Genomic DNA, 22,436 nt, shown 5'->3' with positions numbered 1-22,436 from the left:
CGGGCCTATCGATCAATTCTTCCTTTTATTCTTTCCAAAGGAAAAAAAGATGCATCTTTTAGCTTTGTGAAATCTCGAGGAAAAAGGAGAAAAATTTCTGTATCATGTTATTCTGTATTCGTGGAAGGCTTTATGTGCTACATATTATTTTTCTTTCTCTTGGCTTTTTTTTTTTTTTTGAATGATATCCCCAACCTGCATTGCTGGCTTAAATGGAATATATATTGTTATCGCGCCTTCGACTCCATCTTTCTTTTCTTTCTCCTTTCTTTCATACCTTCTGGTATTTCAATCATACTATGATATGGGAGGAAAAGCTTTGTTCAACTTGCAATAGGCAAGGATATTTGCATGTCTTGGTCTATCGGCATTGCTTTGGGGAGTTTTGATACGCCAAAATCAGCTCTATAAATATAAAGCCGTTTTTTTTACAACAGAGCTACTTGATTTGACACCGTTCAAACGTCCTCCCCTATCCGTCCACACAGCCCTTTTGAAACCAAACGCCAAAGTACAGGAGGAAGAAAGAAGAGCAGAAAACCATGGAGGGAGAACACTATCGAGATGAAGGAGGGGGGAAGGAAAGGGACGTGAGAGAGATTGGTGTCCCTAGCTCAGATCCATGGTTTCGCCGTTATCATTGGTGATGGAAAAGTCAACGGCGCCATCGTCGCCAATGAGACGCTTCTCCGACTCGGAGACGAACTTGATGCTGCGCGAAGGGTCGTAGAAGAGCTGGAAGCTGCGCTGGACATCGTCGACGCTGACCTGCTGGGCCTTGCGCTTGGCGGCGATGAGCTGGGACGTGGTGATGAGGTTGCTGGCGTAGCGGAGGCCGGCCTCCTGGCCAATCTTGGAGAGGAGTGCGAGGGCGTCGGCGGACAGGTCCACCTCCTCCTCCTGGGCACGGATGGTGAGGATTTGCTTGATATCGTGGGCGGCGTAGGGGTGGGTGTTTATGATGACGATGCGATCGAGGAAGTCGAGGGGCAGGCCATGGGGGCTCTTGTAGTCGGTGCCGCGGATGCGCGAGTTGCCGCGGTTGCTGGCCATGATGACGATGGGGGCCAGGTCGTCCTCGAGCGCGCGGTTGATGTAGGCGTACGACTCGATGTCGAGCATGTGCACCTCGTCAATGAAGAGGACGCCGGGGACGATCTCGGCCTTGCCCTCCTCCTTCCACTCGGCCACCTTGGTGTTGATCTGGTCGCGAATCTCGCTGCGGATCTCGCCCGTGTCGCCGGAGAAGAGGGCGAGGAAGCCCTGCGTGCGCGAGTTGATGACGTCAATCTCGTGCAGCGTCACCGTGTGCACCACCTCCTTGCGCTTCTGCAGCTCGCCGTCCGGGCACTGGAGGAACTTGGTGTCAACGCCCATGGCGTCGTAGTCGCGAGAGCGCGCGTACGACCGTCCCAGCTTGGTGATCTTACCCGACGACTTGTCGATCGAGATGATGTCGCCCGCCATGACGCGCTCCTTGGTCATGGCATCAATCATCTTGTTGCCCATGTCGTACACAGCCTCCATGTCCGTCGTCTTGATGGTCAGCTTGCCCTGCTTGGCGCTGCCGGTGACGCTGCGGTCAATCTGCATCTCCACCACCTCGCCTTCCATGATCTCGCTCTCCTCCTTTATCCTCACGCCGATCGACTTGCGGAACGCCTGCTCGAGCGCCTCCGTCTTGGACATTTCGAGCGAGAATATCTCCGACGCCGCCAGCGATGTGAAGGGCACGTCGGGTCCCAGCGACTGTGCCATACCCATGGCGAGGGCAGTCTTTCCGGTGCTGTGCAGCAGTGATGCATTCATGTTAGCCCAGACCCGTCCACGCGGCGCGTGCTTGCCGGCAATCCTTGGCAGAACTAACCTGGGAGGGCCGGCGATGAGGACAGCCCTGCCGGCAATCTTGCCATCCTTGATCATCTGCAAGATAACGGCAGCGGCCTTGCGGGCCTTCTCCTGGCCTACCAGACCCTGGGAGGCGTCCCTAGGCTCAAGAGTCGTGGCGTCGACGCCGAGGCCGCGGATGTGGGAGTGGGCGGCGATGAGGTTCAGACCGCGAAGGTCCTTAGACTCGGACACAGTCATGACGGGCTAGGAAGAGCAAGCTCTGGTCAGCATGGGAGGCGGGGGAGGAGGAGCGTGCTCAGCCGGAGGGAGGACGTACTGCGGCCATGATGGGAAAGCTTCGAAAGCTTCGCGCAGGAAGCGTGTGTAGGATCGGAACTGGGATCGGGATCTCGAGATGTAGAAGTTAGGATGGAGAGATCGTTGATAACCGGTCGTGTTCAATGGGCAGCCGGATGTGGTGGGCAGATGCCTTGATTTTTCTTCTTTCTGTTGTCCTGATCCTTTTGACGAATCCCTTGCGGCCTGTAGGGCGAAAGAAACACTGCCAATGGTTCTTTGCCTTCTCTCGGTGAGCCAAGCGCGAAAAGAGCTGATTGCTTAGTAATAATTCGGCGACTGTATAGGGTAGATATATTAAGCGCGTAGCCGTCGCATCGGGGAAGGCGCGTCCCCGCGTTAAGGACGTACTTGGACTCCCCCACCGAGTGCTCGCCCGTGGAAAGAGAAGGAGCGACATGAGTGCTTGGCACTTGCCAGTCTGGCAGGCAATCGTCAAGTGATACGCAGGGTAAGGGTGATACTATTGGCCTCAATTATAGTAGGCAAAAAGCCTTATGCTATTATTACTAGTGCTGCTACCTCACTCTGGTCAATAGCTGTAAACGCAAACAGCTGATGCATATCAGTAGCCGACGATGACCCCGACAAGGACGACTTGACGCTCAGGCCATCAAAGGCAGGTTGCTCCTGCATGCTGCCGGTGATAGCTAATCATCAGGGGAACCATGGCGTAGAACATGGTTAGAGATGACAGAAAAAGGAACGACGTATCAGGGGACAGGGATGGTGACGAGCGAATGCATCCTCGCTTAGAAGCTGAATATAATGTTACTACTAGTACGGTACACTGATGACTGACTTCAAGGAGGGAGCACGGTGTTGTCATGGTGGGGAGCCGTTCCGCCCATACAGTCGTTGGTATTGGCGGGTAGCACAGTGTGCTTGTATGTGCCAAACATCAAGCTTCACCACACATCCTAGCACATGTCAACTTGCTTTTCCGACCGAAACTTTTAAAACTTATCTCGTACAACTTGCAATCTCCTGCTTCAAAGGTTTACCCATCTCACCCGTTCTTCCTTCTCTAGCCACTAAACGCCTCATTCAAAGGCGATAGACCCCCCCCCCCCCCCCCCCCCCCCCCCCCCTCAAAAAAAAAAGAAGGAACAGAGGAAAATAGACCCGACAGGACTCTTCACCTCTCTCCGCCCCGGCGCCGTGTAGCGCTTAAACTAACTGTGGGCCAACAACGAGGACCCTTTAACAAGAAGAAAGAATATCAAAACGACGTGGCCAACGGTATACGTTACCTTGTCTGGAGTCTTTTTCTTTTCTTCTTCCGTGCCTTGTCTGCTTTTCGTCTACATCTTCCCTCCCCTCGCTGGTTTGAGTAGAGGGGAGCTGCTATGAGACGACTGCCGTGAAACAATTGAGCAGCAGCAGCAGCAGCCGGCAGCACCCTGGAGGTGACAAAGCCTCCATGCGGCGAACGGACGCCCACCGACCGTCGCCACGCGATGAGGAGAGTCGCCGGGATCGTAGACGAAGCGATGTCCCCCAGCTCTCCCGAGTCAGCTCCGCCGTCAACGCCCCCGTGTCGAGACGCAACGATGTCGTCGATGCTACTCGCTCTCCGGCGAGCTCGGTCAAAAGGACCATCACACCCGCAGACGCAGGCCCGTTCACGAACGAACCAGATAGCACGTCCCCCTCGGCGCCGGCGACGACGAGGGCAACACATCACACCGGAGACCAAGGTCAGCTCTCCGATATCAAGGCCTTGGCCGACCTACTCGCTCAGCGCTCTCTTCAATACCAGAGCAAGGTGGACGCGCAGAGGAGGCTCGAGCAGGCCAGAGCGCGGACCGAGAGGGACACGGCCTCAAACCAAGAGTTTTCCTCCCTGCGCCGCCTGCTCAAGATGACGCAGAAGGAGTCGTGCCAGCAGATAGCAAATGCCAACACCAAGGGCGATGATCTGGACCGCAAAATCCTCAACGCCTTCACGACCTTGAGGGAGAAGTTGGCCGCTGCCGACAAGGCCTCTGGGGCGCAGCAAAGCGGCCTCACCGCCGTCAACGACTCTCGACTGCAGGAGCTGGAAGCCTCGCTGGAGAAGAAGATGGAGGACAAGCTGGCTAATCGCAAGAGGAAGATCGATGACGAGCGGCAGACGGAGGAGGTGGACATCATCCGGCGCCTGGACTTGCAAGAGGGCAGGCACACGGACCTCGTACGCCGCCTAGAAGATCAGGCCACCCGGATGAAGGCGCTAGAAGAGAGCCACCAGACTGCGCATGCAGACCTCATACGTCGCCTGGAAGAGCAGGCCGATAGGATGAAGCAGATGGAGGAGAGCCACAAAGAAGACCGGCTGCAGCTCATGCGTCGCCTGGCGGAGCAGACCGGCGCGATGAAACAGATGGAGGCCGATTACAGAGCCGAACAGACGAAGCTCACTAAACGCGTGGAGCAACAGGCATCGTCGATACAATCCGTCAGGGACAAGAGCGCATACCGGCAGACGGCACTTACTCAAAGCCTAGAGGAGCAAGCCTCCATCGTACAACGATATCAAACGGAGCAGAACAACGCGGTTGGAGAGCTGCGTAAGCATACCACCGAGGTGCAGACTAGAGTTCAGGAGCTACCGGTGGTCAAGCAGACTATCCTAGACACCACGAGCAAATTGGCCGACCTCTCTGGAAAGGTTGACAAGATGTCAACAGCGATGCTCGAAAAAACTCCAGCTCGGACTGCATCGCCGCCGCCAGCGCAAACCCAGCAGCAGCAACCGCGGCAGCAGCTCCAGAACCCGACGCCGACCCCAGATCTCACCAGCGCCTCCTCAACTAAAGACATAGGAGCTAAGGAGCTGGAGATGCAAATGTCCATTCTACAAACCATGTTCAAGTCGACCATAGGCGACGTGCGTGCCATAGAGGTGACTGTGTCCAGGCAGGGGGTAACGATCGAGAGTATCTCCACCGACGCCAAACAAGCCAAGGACGCGATCAGACGTCTGCAGGAGATGCAAGATGAGCTCAAGCAGCAACTGCAAAAGCAACCTGCTGCTTCCGCCGCAGGTGCTTCCCCCCCACCCGCGCCTGCCGCCCAGCAGTCGGCACTGGCCCCCGAACGCAGACTGATCCAGGAAATGATCGCGAACGGCCTCGAGGACTACGACGAGAAGTCCCGGGGCAAGTGGGAGCGCATCATGACTGGATTCGATAAAATAATGGACACCGAGACGGCCAACCGCAACAAGCTAGAGCGGGGAATCAGCGCGTCGCTAGGCATGCTGACGTCGCGCGTCGACGGCATCGACAACTCCATGCCCACGAAGCCGGGCTCGTTTGACTCGCGCATCACGGCCGTCGAGACGTCCCTTCACCAGATCAGGGGGCTCCACGACCGCGTCCAGGTCCTCGAGTCCCGCTTCGCGTCAAAGGTCGCCACGGACCTCCGCATAGAAAAAGATTTATCAGCCCGCATCAGCTACCTCAACCAGTGGCGCGACAACTTCTCGACAAACGACCTCGTCGACCGCATGGTCTACCATATCGCCACCAACATCCCCGGCGGCACGCACGCCCAGCTCAACAAGCTGGGCGACCGCGTGTCCGCCGTCGAGCGCCAGCTGCGTAGTGGTAGCAGTGTCGGCGATGGCATTAAAGACGGACACCCTGCCAAGAAGCGAAAGATGACGGGGTCGGCCTCGCCGTCTGTGGCGTTGTCTGCGCCGCCCGCTCCCACTACCACTGATAATACCACTACCAATGGACGCCCCTTATATGTACCCACTTCGTCTTAAGGGAAAAGAAGCTATCAATAAGAGTTCCTTTATTTTCACGTAAGATAGGAGGTGTGTTTGGGGGAGGGGGGGGAGCGGTTAAGGATCAGATTAAGAGAAGAGATACCATGGTTGTATTGTTTTGTCTGATGTTTTGTTACTGTATATGGAGAGCATGTTATCTGAAGAATTTTATCACTGCCATATAGAGCCAATAGTTCAAATTTTGTTGAAACCTTTTTTTTCTTTCAATTCGTCGCCGTTTTTTGTTTGTATTTTTTAGATGTCTTGCTATCCTAGCTCTCTATCTTCTGATGCAAATGACGGAGTCAATATCAGAACTTATCCGGGAGTTTACATGCTAGAGATGATCATGTCAGCATATATCAAACTTTGATGAGAGCAAACAAGAAGTGAAGCATATGCCAAACATGGAAGAGGAGAAAGAAAAAAAAGTACATACCGTTCTACGGGGCTGAGACCCAGTAGAGTCATGGCATTGTGCAGGACGGTGCGGGAGGCGTCGTACAGGGCCATGCGGGCCTTCTTGAGTTCGGGCTCACTGCCGATGACCTGGAGGTGGTCGTAGCTGCTGCTGACGGCGTGGGTCATGCGGAAGAGGTAGGTCAGGACCGTGGTGGGCTCGAGCGTCTTAAGCGTGTTCTGGAAGACGTCGGGCCACTGGGACAGGAGGCGAACCACGTTGATGGCGTGCTCCTCGGTGAGCAGCGACAGGTCGGCCGAGTCGAGGTCCGCGTCCGACAGGTCGGCCCTCCTCCTGATGGAGCAGAGTCGCGAGTGAGCGTACTGCAGGTAGGGGCCCGTGTCGCCCTCAAACGACGTCATGGCGTCCATGTTGAAGGTGTAGTTGTTGATACGCTTGCCCGTCATGTCCTGGACCATTACGCTGCTGATGCCCAGGATGTCGGCAACCTTGTCCGGGTCCTCGATCTGAGCGTACTTTTCGGTGTTCTTCCTCATGACCTCGTGCATGTGGTCGCCGACGTCGCGGAGAATGTCGTTGAGGAACTTGACGGTTCCGCGGCGGGTGCTCATGCCCTGGACCATGCCGAACGTGATGTGCTGGCACTTCTGGGCCGTCTCCTTGTGGCCGAGGAGCTCGGTAATCTTGAAGAGCTGCTTTAGGTGTAGCTCCTGCTGGCTGGCGACGACGTAGAACATCTTGTCGAAGCCGTATTTTTCGTAGCGACCCAGGAGCTCACTGACGTCTCGCGTCAGGTACAGGGCTGTGCCGTCGCGCTTGCGGAGCACAGTCTTGCCCAGCTGCTTCCCCTCCTTTCCGGGGACCTGCTTGGTGAAGTCGACGATGACGGCGCCCTTGTCATCCTCGGTAATGCCGCGCTCCGTCATGGCGCTGGCGTTCTTGGCCATGGCTTCCTCAGTGACCTGGCTCTCACCGCTGTACTCGTCAAAGTGGATGTTGAGGCGGGCATACGTCCCTTTGTACCTCTCAATGCTCAGGTCACGGAAGTGCTTCCACTGGGAGAGAGCAGCCTCATCGCCGTCGACCATTTTCTTGAAGTAGCCGCGGGCTTGCTCGTCAAGGCTGTTGGCCTCGAGCTCGGTGACATCCTTGCCCTGGGCCTTCTCCTCCTCAATCTTCTTCTGCTCCTCGGAAAGCTCGCTGTTGATGCGCACGTAGAGCTTGAAGAGGTGGTCGATGGGGTCCCTCTTGAGTTCGGCCTCATCTCCGTACAGCTGGAAAGCAAGGGCCAGCAGACCGTACTGCTTGCCCCAGTCACCGAGGTCTAGTCATACAAGTTAGCCTTATTTGATCTACAGTCGGCGAAGAAGGATGTAAATGTCACGGAGGGGGCTCACAGTTGATTCTGATGACATCCCATCCTGCAGACTGATACAGGTTGGCGAGGAAGCCACCGATAATGGTGGACCGGAGGTGGCCGGCGTGGAAGGGCTTGGCTACGTTGGGGGAAGAAAATTCGACGATCTGAGGGGGCCAATGTCAGTAAAGATCAAGTGCGCTAAATCGAATCTCCTAGATGGACGGCGAGCCTTGCTTACAATGCGCTTCTGGCCTTTGCTGGGGTCATTGGGGTCCCTGAGTCCGTCGAAGCTAGCCTTGCCTGTGGTAATTTAGAATCTGACACAATGCACTTCTGTATTGAATATCGACGCATCAGACATACCGAAATCGGCGCCCTTCTCACGGATCATCTTGACGACGCTCTTGGCAGCAGGAGCACCCCTGATGAAGAAGGAGAGAAAGGTCTTGCTGGGGACGACCTTTTCAATAAGAGGGTCATCTGCGGGCCACTTTTGGGGTGTTTATCAGAAATCATCATCCTTATATGCTTTCTTGATATATATATATATATATATATATGTGCGTGTGCGTGCATGTGTCTGTGTGTATGTGCCAACACCCCACCAGGATACGCGCGATGCTTGCGATATAGTGGGCAGGGTGGTGAGAAGTGAGAAGTGAGTACTGTCTGCGTGACGTACCTTGGAGGCCCACTCCTCGGCGAGAGCATCAGGTTTGGCACCCTTGATGCGCAGGGCCGGGACGGGCAGGATAAAGTCACCCTTGTCGAGGGTCTGAGTCCAGGCGATGACGGGGAAAATGATGGAGGTGTCGATGGAGGTAATCTTTGCGAGGACGTTGGCAATGTGAGCCCTCCACAGGTCAAGAGGGTTGACGTTGGGGCGAGCAGTGGGGTAGGCCTTTGCGACAGAGTCGAGGGATAGACCCTCAACCTGGCTGGCGAGTTGGTCTATGGGACTGGCAGCCGCCATGGCGAAGACTTGGGTGTTATCCGTCGAGGCGGTGGTGGTTGCGGCGGTTGCGGTGGTTGTGGTGAACCTTCTGAGCGATGTTGGCGTGGGTGAGGTTGTTGATGATTTTGACAATGGAGGGGCCCTCTGAGTCAAGCAGCGACACGATGGAGGGGCAGAGCGGCGGCAGCGCACAAGACCTGGTGCTGGACCCTGGGAAATGGGCTTGGAGGAGAATTTGCAGGGAGACTGCAGCTGGTGCGCTAAGCCTATCGCTAAGCCCGTCGCCCCAACCACTGGAGCCACCGCAGTCCCTGGAAGCACTGGAGGCACTGGAACTGGCGCCGCCGAGTTTGGCAGTAGTAATGAACCCCGTGGCAGTGGCTCCGACAGCGCTGAAAGAGCCCGATGGGACGGGCGTGTCGGCGTGGGTCCAGCCCGTCTGGCAATACGCGACGCAGCCAAGCTCAGGCTGCCGCTGCTGCTGATCAGACTACGGTTCAGGCTGGTGCTTGGGACCAGAGCTGCTGCTGCTGAGCCAAGAGGGAGGAGGCGGGAGACATTAGCACGCAGAGTCATGAGTGCCTCTGAGAACGCTGGAGCATCCTCTGTGACTTGACCTGAACTGTCTGGATTGAGGTCGGATGAATCATATGGACCGATGCATGTATCTCAGTGTAGGCTCCCCTGATCTGCTACGAGAAAGTTGCAGCGCTTTGGGATGCCTGCTACTGGTATCAACACTATCGACTCCTAAGGCTACAATCGGCGCGTCGGGTCGGTCACGTGCTTCTATACTCTAGCAACTGTACACTTACGGGGCATTTACACGTCCATAGACTCACCGCTTGGTCCTGACTATATAATGACAACCTGGCGCGAGGACAAGGCTTACACTGAAGTTTATATGGGTGTTCCTTACTCTGTACGGGTATTAGTGTCATACCTTTTCGCGGGTTGCCGGTCAAGCAGAGATGTTATTGTCGGTTCTGATAAGAACGGTGTCAAAGTCGACATCACGATGATAAATCGGAATAGGCAATAAACCAAGGCAAATAAAGCAATAGTGGGTGACCACGCCAAACCACTGTCAAATCACTAAGAGGCAGGACATGTGCTACCAGGTGTCCATTCCTTCTTCTCCATTATCTTTTGTCCACGTTGACACTTTTGTAGTGAAGTTCGGCTTACCTAATATACGTGCGATTGTACTATGATCATTAGCTACGTACGTTACCTCTTAAATAAGAGAGGTCAAGCTGGTGGTGATATACAACACTGACAAGATATCCGATACTGAGTAGTAGTAGTAGTAGTAGTGCAGATTACAGTATCTGTAGTAATAGTATTAATAGTACTAGTAGGTGTTAGTGGTAGCAGACACTCTGGTGACGTCTATCTAGGCTTTATCACGGCCAACGCGGAGGTGGAGTCGCTGCTGTTATTTCAAGGTGATACAGGGCGCTAATAGAGCCCAAGGGTCGTACAACGAATTCAGATGTACGAGCTGGTATCTAGTTGATGATGGTACGGTATAATAGCAGGAGAAGGAGATAGGAAAGGGTATCAAGATAAAGTTAATTGAAAGATGAATATATTAAATACCAAAAAAAAAGGTCCTATTCTATCTATTATCCTATAATCCTCTCGTTGGTGCCATCATCATGTCGCGGACCATGTTTACTGTATCACAGAGTGTCGGCCTAAAATTGTCAGCCACACAGTCGCGCCCACCCAAAACACTCCAGCGCTCGCTCTCTCTATTTCCACTCCCGTCTTCCCTTTTGGCGCCGCCTCTCCCTCTAAACTTTCCGTTTCTCTCCCGATTACCAGAGCCTCCACCAATCCACCACCCCCACGCCCTCCATCACCAAAGAGGTCCCCATTATTTACCTCTTTTCCTTTCCTCATCCTTCTGCATCTTTGAAACACGCCGATAGGGACATCGTCCTCGGCTCCGATCTCGAAAAGGCGGTACACGCCCCGGGCACTTTAATCCAATTCCATCGACGTGTCTGCGCGCCCGCTCCCTGCCATCGTTCCTTACCCTGGCGCGTCGCTCTTCACTCACCTCGGCACCCCATCACCTTTGGGGCGGAGGGGGAGATCATCGTCAATGCGACAACCAGCCGTTTTCCCCAGGCAAACAGTCACTCCACGTCGTCTCGCCCCTTATTGACGCCTTTCCTTCTTCTCGTTTCCTCGACGTCTCTTCCGCCATTTGCATATACCCATCTTCCTCTCGACCATCGCGCACACCCATCACGCCATCACCGCCATCAATCATCTCCGTTGACCACCACAACAACATCCTCCTCGTCGCGACGCCATCGGCGTCTCTCGCCCACAGCTAGGTCGCGGCACGCTCACTTACCGTCCCGCGCGCCTCCCCGCTTCCATCTGCGGAATGCGCATATTCCCACCCGACTATGGAAGCCGCGGCCGAGAAGGTCAGGCAGCTCTCCCAATCACTCTTGCCTGAACGACCACACCAGCTCTCCCAGTCCCCGGATTGGAAGTCACGCAACCCACCCGACAATACCGGCCGTCGATGCGAGGAATGGCACGACCGTCGTCTCCAGTACATGACCTTTCTCAGCGACGCTGACCGCGGTACCCTCCTCACCCGCGGTTACTACGATATCCGCCCCGACCCGCCACCACCCAAACCCGCCCTGCCTAGGGAGGTAGGTGCGCTGGCGCGATCATCCGCTCCTAAGAAGACATTGTCGCTTAGCGACTACAAGAACAAGAAGACGACGGCCACCACCGTAACCTCACCCCTCAGAACGCCCTCTACCTATAATAATACCCCTAAGTCCACGATGACCCACCCCGATCGCGCCGCTGCGTCCGAGCCTAAGCAGCCCATCCTCATGGACACGAACAGGAAGCACGATGTGCCTAGTAGGCCTAGAGCTGATGCTGACCACATCGCTGTCGATATGAGGTACGCGACCAACAGCTTTTGCGTAATAGCGGTGGGTAGATGGAGACAGGAACATGTGCTAACAGCTACTCGAAACAGGCTGCCCCCAAAGCCTCCCTCAAAACACTCCCTCTCCACGGAACCACCAACCCCGGACAGTCGGAAACGGATAGCTGATTCCGATGACAGTTCACGACCTGCCAAGAGGTCGAGGCCCTCAGACACCGGCCGACCAGCCGACGACAGGCCGCACGGAGCCCGCGAGCGTGACGACCGTCGCGACGATCGACGCGATGACCGCCGCAAAGCTCTAGATGTGCCTTCTACCAGGGACTCACTCCCAAATGGCCGCCCCAAAGGGAAGACAGACTCGAGAACGAACCGCGCACCCTCGCCCTTGCCTCGCTCTCGTGGAAACTCCATGAACGGCACCAAGCACCCGGCGGCAGGTAGCAATCATAGCACGCCCAGCAAGGCCGACTCATACAAATCCGTCCTGCCCCCCTTACTATCTCCTCTCCGACTTGATCTCGACGAACAAGACGCGTTCAATATGGATAAGAAACGTCGCGAAAACGGAGACACAGCAGCTAAGCCAAGGGCAGGCAAGGGCACAGATACGCATACAGACTCAAGATACACCGCAGCATCTCCCGTGAGGTTACCGCCCCTCTTGTCGCCTACCTTGCCCCCCGAAATCGAAGCAGAACTTGATCGGCGGCGGAAAACATCGCCCAGGCCCAAAGAAACTGGAAGCACCAGGGACATGGATCGGTTGGACGAACCAAGGAAGACAACCGTCGAGAATTCCAGCGAGAGTACTCGTCTAGTGAAGGGTCGTAAGAGCCTGGTTGTAATGCTCAAGGTGCCCAAGGCTGTGAGGGCCAAGTTCCGTCAGCTAATGAGGCCGAGTCCACCACGGCGGGAGACGCCTGACGGAACGTCGCACGGTGCTGCCTCACAGGCAGGAAAGAGGCCGGCTAATTACGACTCGACGGGCCTCAAGCGGCCTCGGGTATCCGACATGCCCAAGGGGCCACTGCCACCGTCTACACCATCTAAAAAGGGGGCGACAGCCATGTCACGCGTCAGCTCAAGCAACTCTGCAACACGGACGCCCGGAGCTTCCGGGAGCTTTGGGGCTGCGACCAACACGCTTGCGCCGGCGTCGACGCCATCACTGGCCGCAGCGTCGTCCTCGGATCGACCAAGCATGTCCAAGGTACCGCCGCTCAAGGAGAGAGCGGACGCACTGGTCAACCTGGGTAAGTCACAGAAGCGGCTTGGGGATGGCTACCTCAATGAGCGGCCAGATTCGAGTGGCACGACGGTGGGCCTCGTTCTCCTGCTGGAGAGCGTAGCGGCCTTCATGGCCGGATTCCACGCGTACGATACGAATCGACTCATGGCGGCCAAGCTTTCCGACCCGAGCCAGTGGCAGACGCTCTTCCCCCTCATCGATATGCTACAGAAGCGCCTCGAGCAGCGCCGCAGCCCCTTCCTCTACAGTGTATCCTTCCTCCTGCAGGCCACGACATACGGCCAGCTCATCGCCGCCTGGGCCACGTGCGAAGACCCGTCCGACCGCGTCTCGCTCAAGAACGTCTTACGGTTCGAGCGCTCACGCTCTCGTGCCTGGCAGCAGTACCGCGACATTTCGGAATCGTTTGACGAGTCTCTTCGCGTGTACCCGACGCCTTGGTTCACGGCGAACGATACCGTCGCGTCAGCCCTGCACGTCCTGGACCTGTGGTGTTCCGAGGAGGGTGTTGACTGGTCTCCTAACACAAAATTTGCCGCTCTGGGTATAACTCGCCGCCGGGCCTGAGAGAAAGAAAAAAGGATACCCTGTTTTGAAGATGTTACCCTGTTTATGAATCCCCTCTTTCCTATCTATTCCCCTGGACGAGGAGGTACTTGTATTATGACGAAGAATATTGCCTTTCTTTTTACCAAACGCGTCTCCGTCTTTTTTCTCCTTCATTATCCTTTCCTAGATTCCTCCACAGCGCAGAGGTAGCAAGGCGCGATGAGTGCTGGCGTACGGTTTTGTTTTTTTCTTGGCTCTCCCTGATTCGTCTGTGCCCAGTTTCCCTCATTTTGACATGTTGCGTTATGATGACGCCATCTGTCTAATCGTTCTCTCCCCCTCTGCTATCCATCTAAGAGCAGAGAAAGGCTCGAGCAGGCTGGGTCAGTTGGAGAGAAAGAGTCGGCCATGTTCGTTTCTTACAGAGTGCGTGCGATTGGTGGGGTTTGCATTTCATGATATCCTGTTTTGAGGGGTGTGAGCGGGGTGGAGAGAAGAAGAATTGAGGTATCAGGTTACTAGCTGTGGTCGTAGTAATACGAATAAAGAAGCACCAGGAAAAAGTGTTCCTAGGAACAAGAGTGACGAGGGCCGAACTTGCGACATATTGCTGATTCTACAAAAGACATACAAGTTGAGAATGAAATGAGGTTGTATTTTTTTTTGTAATAGCTCTCTGTCTCACCATCAGGATCCTAGTGATCCCATCTATGGCAAAACGCGACTCATCTTCTCTGGCTGGCTATTGCCCATCGCTCAGAGTTATTTTGGAGTATATTTTTTGTTCTCTTTTGGTTAAATTTCCTGTTTTTTTATTGGTATGACAAAGAAAAAAAGAACTCATTAAGAGGACGACCAAAGCGTCCGGAGCATCTCTCGTCCATTCATGAGGTCGTTTTCATATTCTATAAAACCTTCACCCACTCAAGGTCGACAAGTTGCTCTAACAACCTAAACCATGACGGTCAAAAGTTGCCTGCTGTTGGTTGTGTTGATTTGAAAGGGGGGGTGCGAGGGGTGATGCGCTTATTTGGCGTCAACCTTGGCGACGTAGGAGACCAAGTCGAGGACACGGCGGGAGTAACCCCACTCGTTGTCGTACCAGGAGACCAGCTTGACGAAGTTGTTGTTGAGAGAGATACCGGCCTTGGCGTCGAAGATAGACGAGTTGGTGTTGCCGTTGAGGTCGGCAGAGACGACGTCGTCCTCGGTGTAGCCCAGAACGCCTGTGTAATGTGCTGGTCAGCAAGTGTTTAAAAAGCAAGTAAAGTGTCAAGAGAAAACATACCCTTGAGGGGACCCTCGGAAGCCTCCTTGATGGCGGCCTTGATCTCGTCATAGGTGGCAGACTTCTCGATGCGGGCCGTCAGGTCAACAACCGAAACGTTGGCGGTGGGGACACGGAAAGCCATGCCGGTCAGCTTGCCGTTGAGAGCAGGGATAACCTTGCCGACAGCCTTGGCGGCACCAGTGCTGCTGGGGATGATGTTCTGAGCAGCACCACGGCCACCGCGCCAGTCCTTGGAGGAGGGACCGTCAACGGTCTTCTGGGTGGCGGTGTAGGAGTGGACGGTGGTCATGAGACCCTCAACGATACCGAACTTGTCGTTGATGACCTTGGCGAGGGGAGCCAGGCAGTTGGTGGTGCACGAAGCGTTGGAGATGACATCGGCCTTGCCGTCGTAGGTCTCCTGGTTGACACCCATGACGTACATGGGGGCATCGGCGGAGGGAGCCGAGATGATGACCTTCTTGGCACCGCCGACAAGGTGAGCCTTGGCCTTCTCGGTGGTGGTGAAGACACCGGTGGACTCGACAATGTACTCGGCGCCAGTATCCTTCCAGGGGATGGCGGCGGGATCGCGCTCAGTGTAGAACTTGACCTTCTTGCCGTTGACGACAAGGTCCTCGCCGTCCTGGCCGATCTCGCCCTTGAAGTTGCCGTGGGACGAGTCGTACTTGAGCATGTAGGCCTGGAAAAGGGGTAGGAATGATCAGCTCAGCTTTCGAGACTTATTGAATGCAACATGAGTTGGTTCTATTGGCTGCTCATGTTACTTTCGTAACAAGTGAGCATGAGACAAAGGGGTGGCAGATTGCAGTATGGAACGGAGACCTCCGGGGAATGAAGCATAGCCAATTGACACGATGGAAGGTGTCGGCTCATTCAGAGAGAGGCTCGACCGGTTTCGGAATCATGATATCATCCATTTTCAAAGGAGGGGCAATTGACAGGCAGGGCAAGAGGGCGTAAGGAAAAAGAGCAGATGGAGGGGCAAAAGTTTTGCAATGCCCATATTTTTTTTGGAAGGTGGGGGGGGGGGGTGGGGGGGGTAGGCGTATTGGCAGAGAGGGAGGGGTTGTTTAGAGCTTTGTTTGGTGGTACTCACAGCGTACTTGGTCTCAATGAAGGGGTCGTTGACGGCAACAATCTCGATGTCGTCGTGCTCGATAGCGTTGCGGAAGACAATGCGACCGATGCGGCCGAAGCCGTTGATACCAACCTTGACGGGAGCCATTGCTGCTAGAGATCAAGAAACCAGACAGACAGTCAGTAAGAAATGTTTTTGCAGGGTGAGGCAAGGAGGGGGAGGGGTAGGAGGGGCGGGGCAGCAACAGTGGCAGCAGCAGCAGCAACTTGCTCGAGCTCTCTACGCGTCCGACGTCCTGGTCCGTGTAGAGCAAAGCACGCGGAACAGACGGGGAGACTGGCGGCAGAGAGGCTGCAACCTGAATAGAGAGGAAGGAGTGTATGGGAAGAGTATGAAGAAGACAGGCTCACCTAGTTTGAGAAAGTGATTTAAGTTGTGGTATATTAGAATGTGGATGTGTGGTGATGAAGGAAGGAAGAGAAGGAAGGAAGGGAGGGAGGAGAAGGAAAGAGCTGGAAGGGCCGGGCTCAGCTTTATGAGGAAGAAGAGGGAAAGGAAAGAGGGAGGACCCCTCTCCCCCGAGACAGCCCCAGGGAAGGAGCCCCGGGCAAACAAGCCCCAAGCCCGTAATAGCAAGCGAAAGCATGGCGTGTATGAGTGTGGAAGCGCCGTCGTGGCAACAGACGGCCACCACCACCACCACTACCATTCACCATTCACCACCAGGGCCACCACTACGACGGGCCAGCAGCTGTTCCACCCATTTCCATCTGGGGCCCAGAGAGCCCAGAATACGGGGCCCTCCGCTACCACGAAAAAGGTTGAGGCCAGTACCAATCCGGTACTACATCACTCTTTATTAGCGGTGTCTGGCTCCATACAAGTATCAGCACCTGTTAAGGTGGTACGACAACACTTAAAGAGACCCTACTTTTTATTCTATTTCTACGAGTAGTATAATAATACTCTCATACACATGCAGAGGGTTGGTGGGGCTAAAGTGCGTGATGGGGGGGAGGCAGGAGAGGAGAGACGGATGTATCAAGTTTGCCCGCCTCATGTGGTATTAATAGTAAGTAGCTATAGCCTGTCTGGCGTTTGAGCGTCATATCCGTCCAATTCCGTCCAATGCCTCGACAACATTACAAATTGGCCGGCGAACCCGACAAGCTGTAAATAAACATGGTTCACTGTGACATGCAAGTAAAGGAAAAGTCCATTATTGTCTCTGATCGTATTTTGGTCATACAGTAGTTGCATGATATGATAGACAATGTCACCCAACAAAGCAATGGTAGAGTGATGCACTTCTCGTACGATGATGCTCTCTTCTATTATCTCTCCCTCCTCTCCCCTGCGTTATTATACTGCAACCTGTATCCATGGTAGCAGCAAAAGACCGAGCAAGAAAGGTAAAAAGAAAAGAAAAGAAAAAACTAGTGTTTTAGCACACCTCTCCAGCGACGTAATACCCATGACAACCAACAAATTCCAAAGAACGCGGCTGCATCGGCTGCCCTGAATTTCGCCCCTCTTTCTCACATCATGTCATCTCCACGCCCATAATACCTTTTTTTTTCCTGCCCCTCTCCTTACCAAGGCCTAGGGGGGGGACCCTGCTGGCGCCCATATCATGATACTATTTACTCCGTAACACTCTTACTCCATACGTAATAGTAGGGTGACTCTTCCTTTTGAGAGGGACAAAATTAACAAAATGAAACTACGATGCGCGGTTTTCTCGTCTAGGATCTCCCTCCCTCATCTTATCGTCCCTTTTCTCTCTCTCTTGCACTTCTCTTGTTCCCTTCCACCCAATGTGGTCAAAAAGCTCCGCCACGGGGTGGAGTGGGGGGACCTCTTCTCACGCACAGTAACAAAAGCCTCTTTTCTGGAACGGGGGTTGCGAGGAGAGCCTCAAAAAGAGGGGATCAAGGACTTAGAGAAAAACAGGGAATTTTTTTTAAAGGTATAAAAAAGAATAAGAATGGGATGAAAGAGAAATACGTCAACAAATTCCCGATACACGGTATTATTTTTCTTACTGACCGTTGCTGCCCGGCCCGTTTCCTCCCCTCCTCCTTGCCCCTCCATAATATTAGTAGCTCCTCTCACTTACCCCTCCATGGGAGAAGGAAAAAAGAGAAATATCAGGTGAGCAGCACAGATATCAAGTCGGTCCTTTCCCACCGCGACAACGGCGACTACGCCAACAGCACAACGAATCATACCATGTCAACTGTTTTGTATTTGAGCGTAATTAACCTGATAATGGAAAGCCTTATCATTGTGTATTGCTCCAATCCTTTCCCTGGCAGCCATGGATAAGGAAGTAGCTGGGTTGTGCTGACATTACATGCGAAAAAAAACACTACGTAGTTGAATAATGAAACAAAACGAGCCCGAGCAAGTAGATGGGAGAAAAATCACTCATCCTCTTGTGTGTATGTCTGATTGTGTTTTGGGGGGGTTCGCCGATGTGCGGCGGTCCTTTACGCAACCCCGCCTCCTCCCCGATGTCGTCCTCTCACCCAGCCACACATACCGTTGTCGAGTCTTGGTGATGGCTTCACTCTGCAAAACAACTTGTCCATCTTATATAAAAAGGGTTGTCTGCCTTATATGTCCCCTTTTCTTTTTTTAACTTATTAGATCCTACCATCGATGGGTCCCGTCCAACCCACCCTCCCCCCTGGCCTGTTCTCTGACCATACAGGACGCAATCCTCCTTCCCCGCGCCACACCACCACCAACCCACGATAATCGTCCGGGCTGCAGCCACCCCATATTATTCCTCGGAGCATCACGGGCTCCATCTCGGCTCTGTCTCAGATTCTTTCCCGCCGCCCGGGAACACCCCAGCGGCCCTTAGGAAGAAGGGGGGTTTCGATCGAGGTACTAATACTATGCGGCTTTGCTTGCCGAGGTGGAAATCGGTATCATTGTCCACGCTTGTCCAATAATAGCAACTATCTCTGTTCGTTGCACACCCCTCCCCCCCCCGTCTCCCGTCCCTATCCGTCCCCCCGGCCGGGGCGCTTCTATCGATCCATCCCGGGGGGGGGGAAGGGCTCCAACTCGGCTTGCCATGGTACGAGCAGACGGGCAGTATCGGATGTTTCAGGGACGAAGAAGCCGTTAAAAAGCCCGGTTCGGCTTGTGCTGTTATGTGTGCACGTGCAATAGCCGGTGCTAACACCACCCCCGTACCTGGGTTGTACCTTTTCTTGCCCCGTTGCTTGTTGCTCTTGTTTATCTGGCATTTGTTTCTTCTTGTCTCTTGTCTCGGCTCGGCCATGGCACGGCACGGCATTGGCATGGGGCACGCTCATGCAAACGACGCCCCCTGTCTCCATTCCGCTCCGTCTTGTACCGGCCGAAACTCGACTCCCTCGCCAAAATATCCGGCGTCTTGCCACGCCTTCATAGTCGGCCCATCAAACGGGCCCTGGACCCCGCCACCATCACGCCCATCCGTCCACTTGAACTCCCATAAGATATCCGGGTCGCTTGCAGTTGCACCCGTGTTGTTGTCGTCATCGTCATTGTGGACCACTTTTGGCTCGACCCATTCTTCTCCCGTCTCACGCTGATACTCGCGGATCAGCACCTCCCTCTCCTGGTCGTAAATATCGCCGTGGTCTCGGCTGAGGAGCTTATCTGCGGCCTCCGTAATGGCACGGATATTCTCCTTGATGCGGACTTGTTCCGGATCCTCCTCCTTCTTCTTTCCGTCATCCTCCACATCCATCCCCCCCTTTTGCTTCTTGAGTTTCCACTTGGGTACCTTCTTCGTCTTGGTCTGGCTCTTTCCCAGTCGCGCAAGTGCTTCGAGCGGGGTCTCAGACATCTCCAGCCGGACAATCAGATCCTTGAGAAGCTCGGGAACCAGGATGCTGTCCTCGTCGATGCGCCTCTGCCGCGCCTCGGCCTCTCTCCGTTTGTGGGCCTCTGCTGCTTTCCGTATCTCCTTCTTGCCCGTCCCGTCCAGCCACTTGTCGTGTTCGGCATCCGGGTCACCTGCTCGCCGGATGTAATTGCCCGACTGGTCAAAACGACCTTCTTCCATCTCGTTCTTCAGGTTGAAGGCTTCTATCTTGGGGGCGTTACGCCGCAGTCCACCCGCGCCGACCTCGTCATCCACATCTTCCTCCTGTGCGCGCAGGTCCACGTCGTCCTCGTCGTCGCTGCTCTCGTCTTTGTCTAGGTGAGAGTTGAGACCGCCGGCATCTTCGTAATTTTCCTCTCCTTGGATTTGGTCATCCTCCATATAGTGTACTTGTTTCTTCTTGTGGCCTGATTTGTCAAAGTCGCCATTGTCGTCGAGTTTGCCCTCACCGCCCCCATCTTTGACCTTGTCGTCGTCGTCGCTGGCGGCAAACATGTCTTCATCACCGTCGTCGTCCCTGCCTGCCGCCTCCGGTTTTTGCGGAATATCGCCCCGCGCATCGTAGTTGTCTAGCTGCTCGTTGATGTCGATCTTCCCCCGCCTGCGTTCTTGTGCTCGGGCGTTAAACGTCTCGTTGTCCGAGTCGCTGTCGTATCCGTCAATGTTGACAGCGCCGCGCTTTGTCGCGCCGGTGCCACCGATGACGTCGGCATCGAGAAAGGCATCTTCCTCCCGAGACTCAGGTGCAAGAGTTGACGGATTGCGCACGTCAAATTTGACCCGTTTCGAGCTCACTCCATCGTCGTCGTCCTCGTTGTGGTGTGTCCGTGCAAATTGCTCGCCGTCACGGCGAGGACGCGCCGCGGAATATCGCGACGCCATTATTGTCGACTGATGGGTTTGCAGTTTCTTCCAATGCAGTGATACGGGATTCGGACGTTGCTTTATGCAATCGTCAACAACAAATCATGAGTTCAGAATGCCGGTGTTTGGCGGGGCTAGAAGCGAGAGAGCTTTGGTGTTTTTTTTGCGCCACACTCTAACCTCTAGCATACGCCACATTTCATCATCCAAAACTGCGTCATGCGAGAGCTGCCTCCGCGCTACGCCCCACGTCTCACCAACATCTACTCTACAATAGCACGTAACTGCCATCAGTTCTGCAGCACAACTTGCTTCGCCTTGAATAGTTTGCAACGATAGTTTTGCTGCCGCAGTGAAAGAGATATAGCAGGGTTCCTTGCCTCCGTTACCTTGTGATATCCTGCCAGCGCTTGACCGTCTAGTCTCTGCTGGAAGCTTCGACGGCTACGGTGTCACCCCTCTGGACAATCCCTCTACCGCACCCAGATACATCCTTCAGAATGGTTAGCAATTTCGCCATATTTTTCCAGACTAGCCCACCTGACATTCTTTCTCCAGTACTCGAGCTTCGGCGGAGGGTTCGACCCATCGGACCCTAACCAGCTGTTCAACATGGCCCGCCATGGCCGACGACCGATCATCCAGCGCTTCGACGAATACTACCGATGCTACCCGGTCATTATGGCCCCCGGGAACGAGCGGCCAGAACTCAACTACGGGTCTAAGATCATCCTACCGCCATCAGCCCTGGACAAGGTGTCCAAGCTACATGTCCAGTGGCCATTGCTGATGGAGTTGATCAACGGCGAGAAGGGTCGGCACTCGCACGCCGGTGTCCTCGAGTTCATTGCAGAAGAAGGACGAGCATACATTCCTCAGTGGGTACGTTGACAGCCCCCCTCCCCCCCCCAAGTCCTGCCATCATTGCGCACGCTAACGCCCGTGGTTATATGTGTAGATGATGGAGACGCTGGGCATGGACGTCGGCGACATGATACAGATCAGGACCACATCTCTCGAACTAGCCAAACTTGTCAAGCTGCAGCCCCAGTCGACCAACTTCCTCGACATCAGCGATCCCAAGGCCGTCTTGGAACGGGCATTCCGGAACTTTGCCACCCTGACAAAGGGCGACGTCTTCAACTTCGAGTACAATGACACGGTCTATGACGTGGCAGTGCTCGACGTCAAGCCCGAGACAGAGAAGATGGGTGTTAGCATGATCGAGACAGACGTTTCGGTTGACTTTGCCCCGCCAGTCGGCTACGTCGAGCCCGAGAAGAAGAGTGGCACCAGCACACCCCGTAGCGGACCCGGCGGCGGTCTGCCAGCCGGAGGCGTAGTCCACCACCAGGGCACCATGGCCCAGGCCATCAACTACAACGCCCTTGCGCCCTCGGCAAACAGCGTGCCCACAAACTTCTCCGGGGAGGGTCAGCGTTTGGTCAAGAAGGGGGGCAAGAATGTGGCCGCCGCGTCCAAGAAACCCGAGGCCGCCGCCGCCGCTGGCCCCACTACCGACGCCGCCAGTCTGCCTGTGAGGCGTGCGGGCGGTGGTCATGTAGCGCTGAGACTAGCGCCCAACAAGCTCTTTTTCGGGTATGAGTACAAGCCTCTCAAGACAAAAGAGGAGAAGGATGAAGAGACCAAGAGTGCGTCCAAGCCTCACTTTGCGGGGGCGGGACAGTCCCTCCGCGGCGCTGTCAAGAGAAAGGGCGAGGGCGATGATAAGGGTAAGGCACCGGGAAAGAAAGGTACTGGTGAAGGGAATAGACTGGACGGTCGGAGCCCCAGGTAGCTTCATGTTAGTAATTTGGCTGTGCGCACTGGGATTATTGCTTAATACAGGTAGTAGTAGTGCTACTATGAAGATACCGAACAAAGCGCGGCTT

General features: G+C 54.8%; 8 protein-coding genes across 8 annotated transcripts; 3 read left to right on the top strand and 5 right to left on the bottom strand.

Moving 5' to 3' along the window:
- Nucleotides 1–609: 609 nt before the first annotated feature.
- Nucleotides 610–2,088, bottom strand: GMORB2_0197 (RuvB-like protein 2; the record flags this gene model as incomplete). The annotated part of the gene is made up of 1 exon (XM_035462183.1): nt 610–2,088. The coding sequence occupies one exon, from the start codon at nt 2,086–2,088 to the stop codon at nt 610–612; it is 1,479 nt and encodes a 492-aa protein (XP_035325113.1).
- Nucleotides 2,089–3,610: 1,522 nt separating this feature from the next.
- On the top strand, nt 3,611–5,944 carry GMORB2_0196 (uncharacterized protein; the record flags this gene model as incomplete). The annotated part of the gene is made up of 2 exons (XM_035462182.1): nt 3,611–4,851; nt 4,972–5,944. 2 exons carry the CDS (start codon nt 3,611–3,613, stop codon nt 5,942–5,944), a joined length of 2,214 nt encoding a protein of 737 aa, XP_035325112.1.
- A 333-nt stretch (nt 5,945–6,277) lies between these two features.
- On the bottom strand, nt 6,278–8,701 carry GMORB2_0195 (arginyl-tRNA synthetase; the record flags this gene model as incomplete). Its single annotated transcript, XM_035462181.1, has 6 exons — nt 6,278–6,284; nt 6,387–7,692; nt 7,766–7,892; nt 7,967–8,028; nt 8,092–8,173; nt 8,411–8,701. The coding sequence occupies 6 exons, from the start codon at nt 8,699–8,701 to the stop codon at nt 6,278–6,280; spliced, it is 1,875 nt and encodes a 624-aa protein (XP_035325111.1).
- Nucleotides 8,702–8,717: 16 nt separating this feature from the next.
- On the bottom strand, nt 8,718–9,259 carry GMORB2_0194 (uncharacterized protein; the record flags this gene model as incomplete). Its single annotated transcript, XM_035462180.1, has 2 exons — nt 8,718–9,158; nt 9,200–9,259. The coding sequence occupies 2 exons, from the start codon at nt 9,257–9,259 to the stop codon at nt 8,718–8,720; spliced, it is 501 nt and encodes a 166-aa protein (XP_035325110.1).
- A 1,085-nt stretch (nt 9,260–10,344) lies between these two features.
- On the top strand, nt 10,345–13,437 carry GMORB2_0193 (uncharacterized protein; the record flags this gene model as incomplete). The annotated part of the gene is made up of 4 exons (XM_035462179.1): nt 10,345–10,377; nt 11,035–11,630; nt 11,769–12,486; nt 12,574–13,437. The coding sequence occupies 4 exons, from the start codon at nt 10,345–10,347 to the stop codon at nt 13,435–13,437; spliced, it is 2,211 nt and encodes a 736-aa protein (XP_035325109.1).
- Nucleotides 13,438–14,445: 1,008 nt separating this feature from the next.
- On the bottom strand, nt 14,446–15,938 carry GMORB2_0192 (glyceraldehyde 3-phosphate dehydrogenase; the record flags this gene model as incomplete). The annotated part of the gene is made up of 3 exons (XM_035462178.1): nt 14,446–14,657; nt 14,708–15,392; nt 15,810–15,938. 3 exons carry the CDS (start codon nt 15,936–15,938, stop codon nt 14,446–14,448), a joined length of 1,026 nt encoding a protein of 341 aa, XP_035325108.1.
- Nucleotides 15,939–19,119: 3,181 nt separating this feature from the next.
- On the bottom strand, nt 19,120–20,562 carry GMORB2_0191 (CD2 antigen cytoplasmic tail-binding protein 2; the record flags this gene model as incomplete). Its single annotated transcript, XM_035462177.1, has 1 exon — nt 19,120–20,562. One exon carries the CDS (start codon nt 20,560–20,562, stop codon nt 19,120–19,122), a length of 1,443 nt encoding a protein of 480 aa, XP_035325107.1.
- Nucleotides 20,563–21,044: 482 nt separating this feature from the next.
- GMORB2_0190 (uncharacterized protein) lies at nt 21,045–22,342 on the top strand (the record flags this gene model as incomplete). The annotated part of the gene is made up of 3 exons (XM_035462176.1): nt 21,045–21,047; nt 21,103–21,426; nt 21,503–22,342. 3 exons carry the CDS (start codon nt 21,045–21,047, stop codon nt 22,340–22,342), a joined length of 1,167 nt encoding a protein of 388 aa, XP_035325106.1.
- Between the last annotated feature and the right edge of the window lie 94 nt (nt 22,343–22,436).

This window comes from Geosmithia morbida (assembly GCF_012550715.1).
Source record: "Geosmithia morbida isolate 1262 chromosome Unknown scaffold_0, whole genome shotgun sequence".
Classification (NCBI taxonomy): Eukaryota; Fungi; Ascomycota; class Sordariomycetes; order Hypocreales; family Bionectriaceae; genus Geosmithia; species Geosmithia morbida.
Note: the sequence above shows the minus strand (reverse complement) of the source record. Positions and strands in the feature narration are given on the sequence as shown.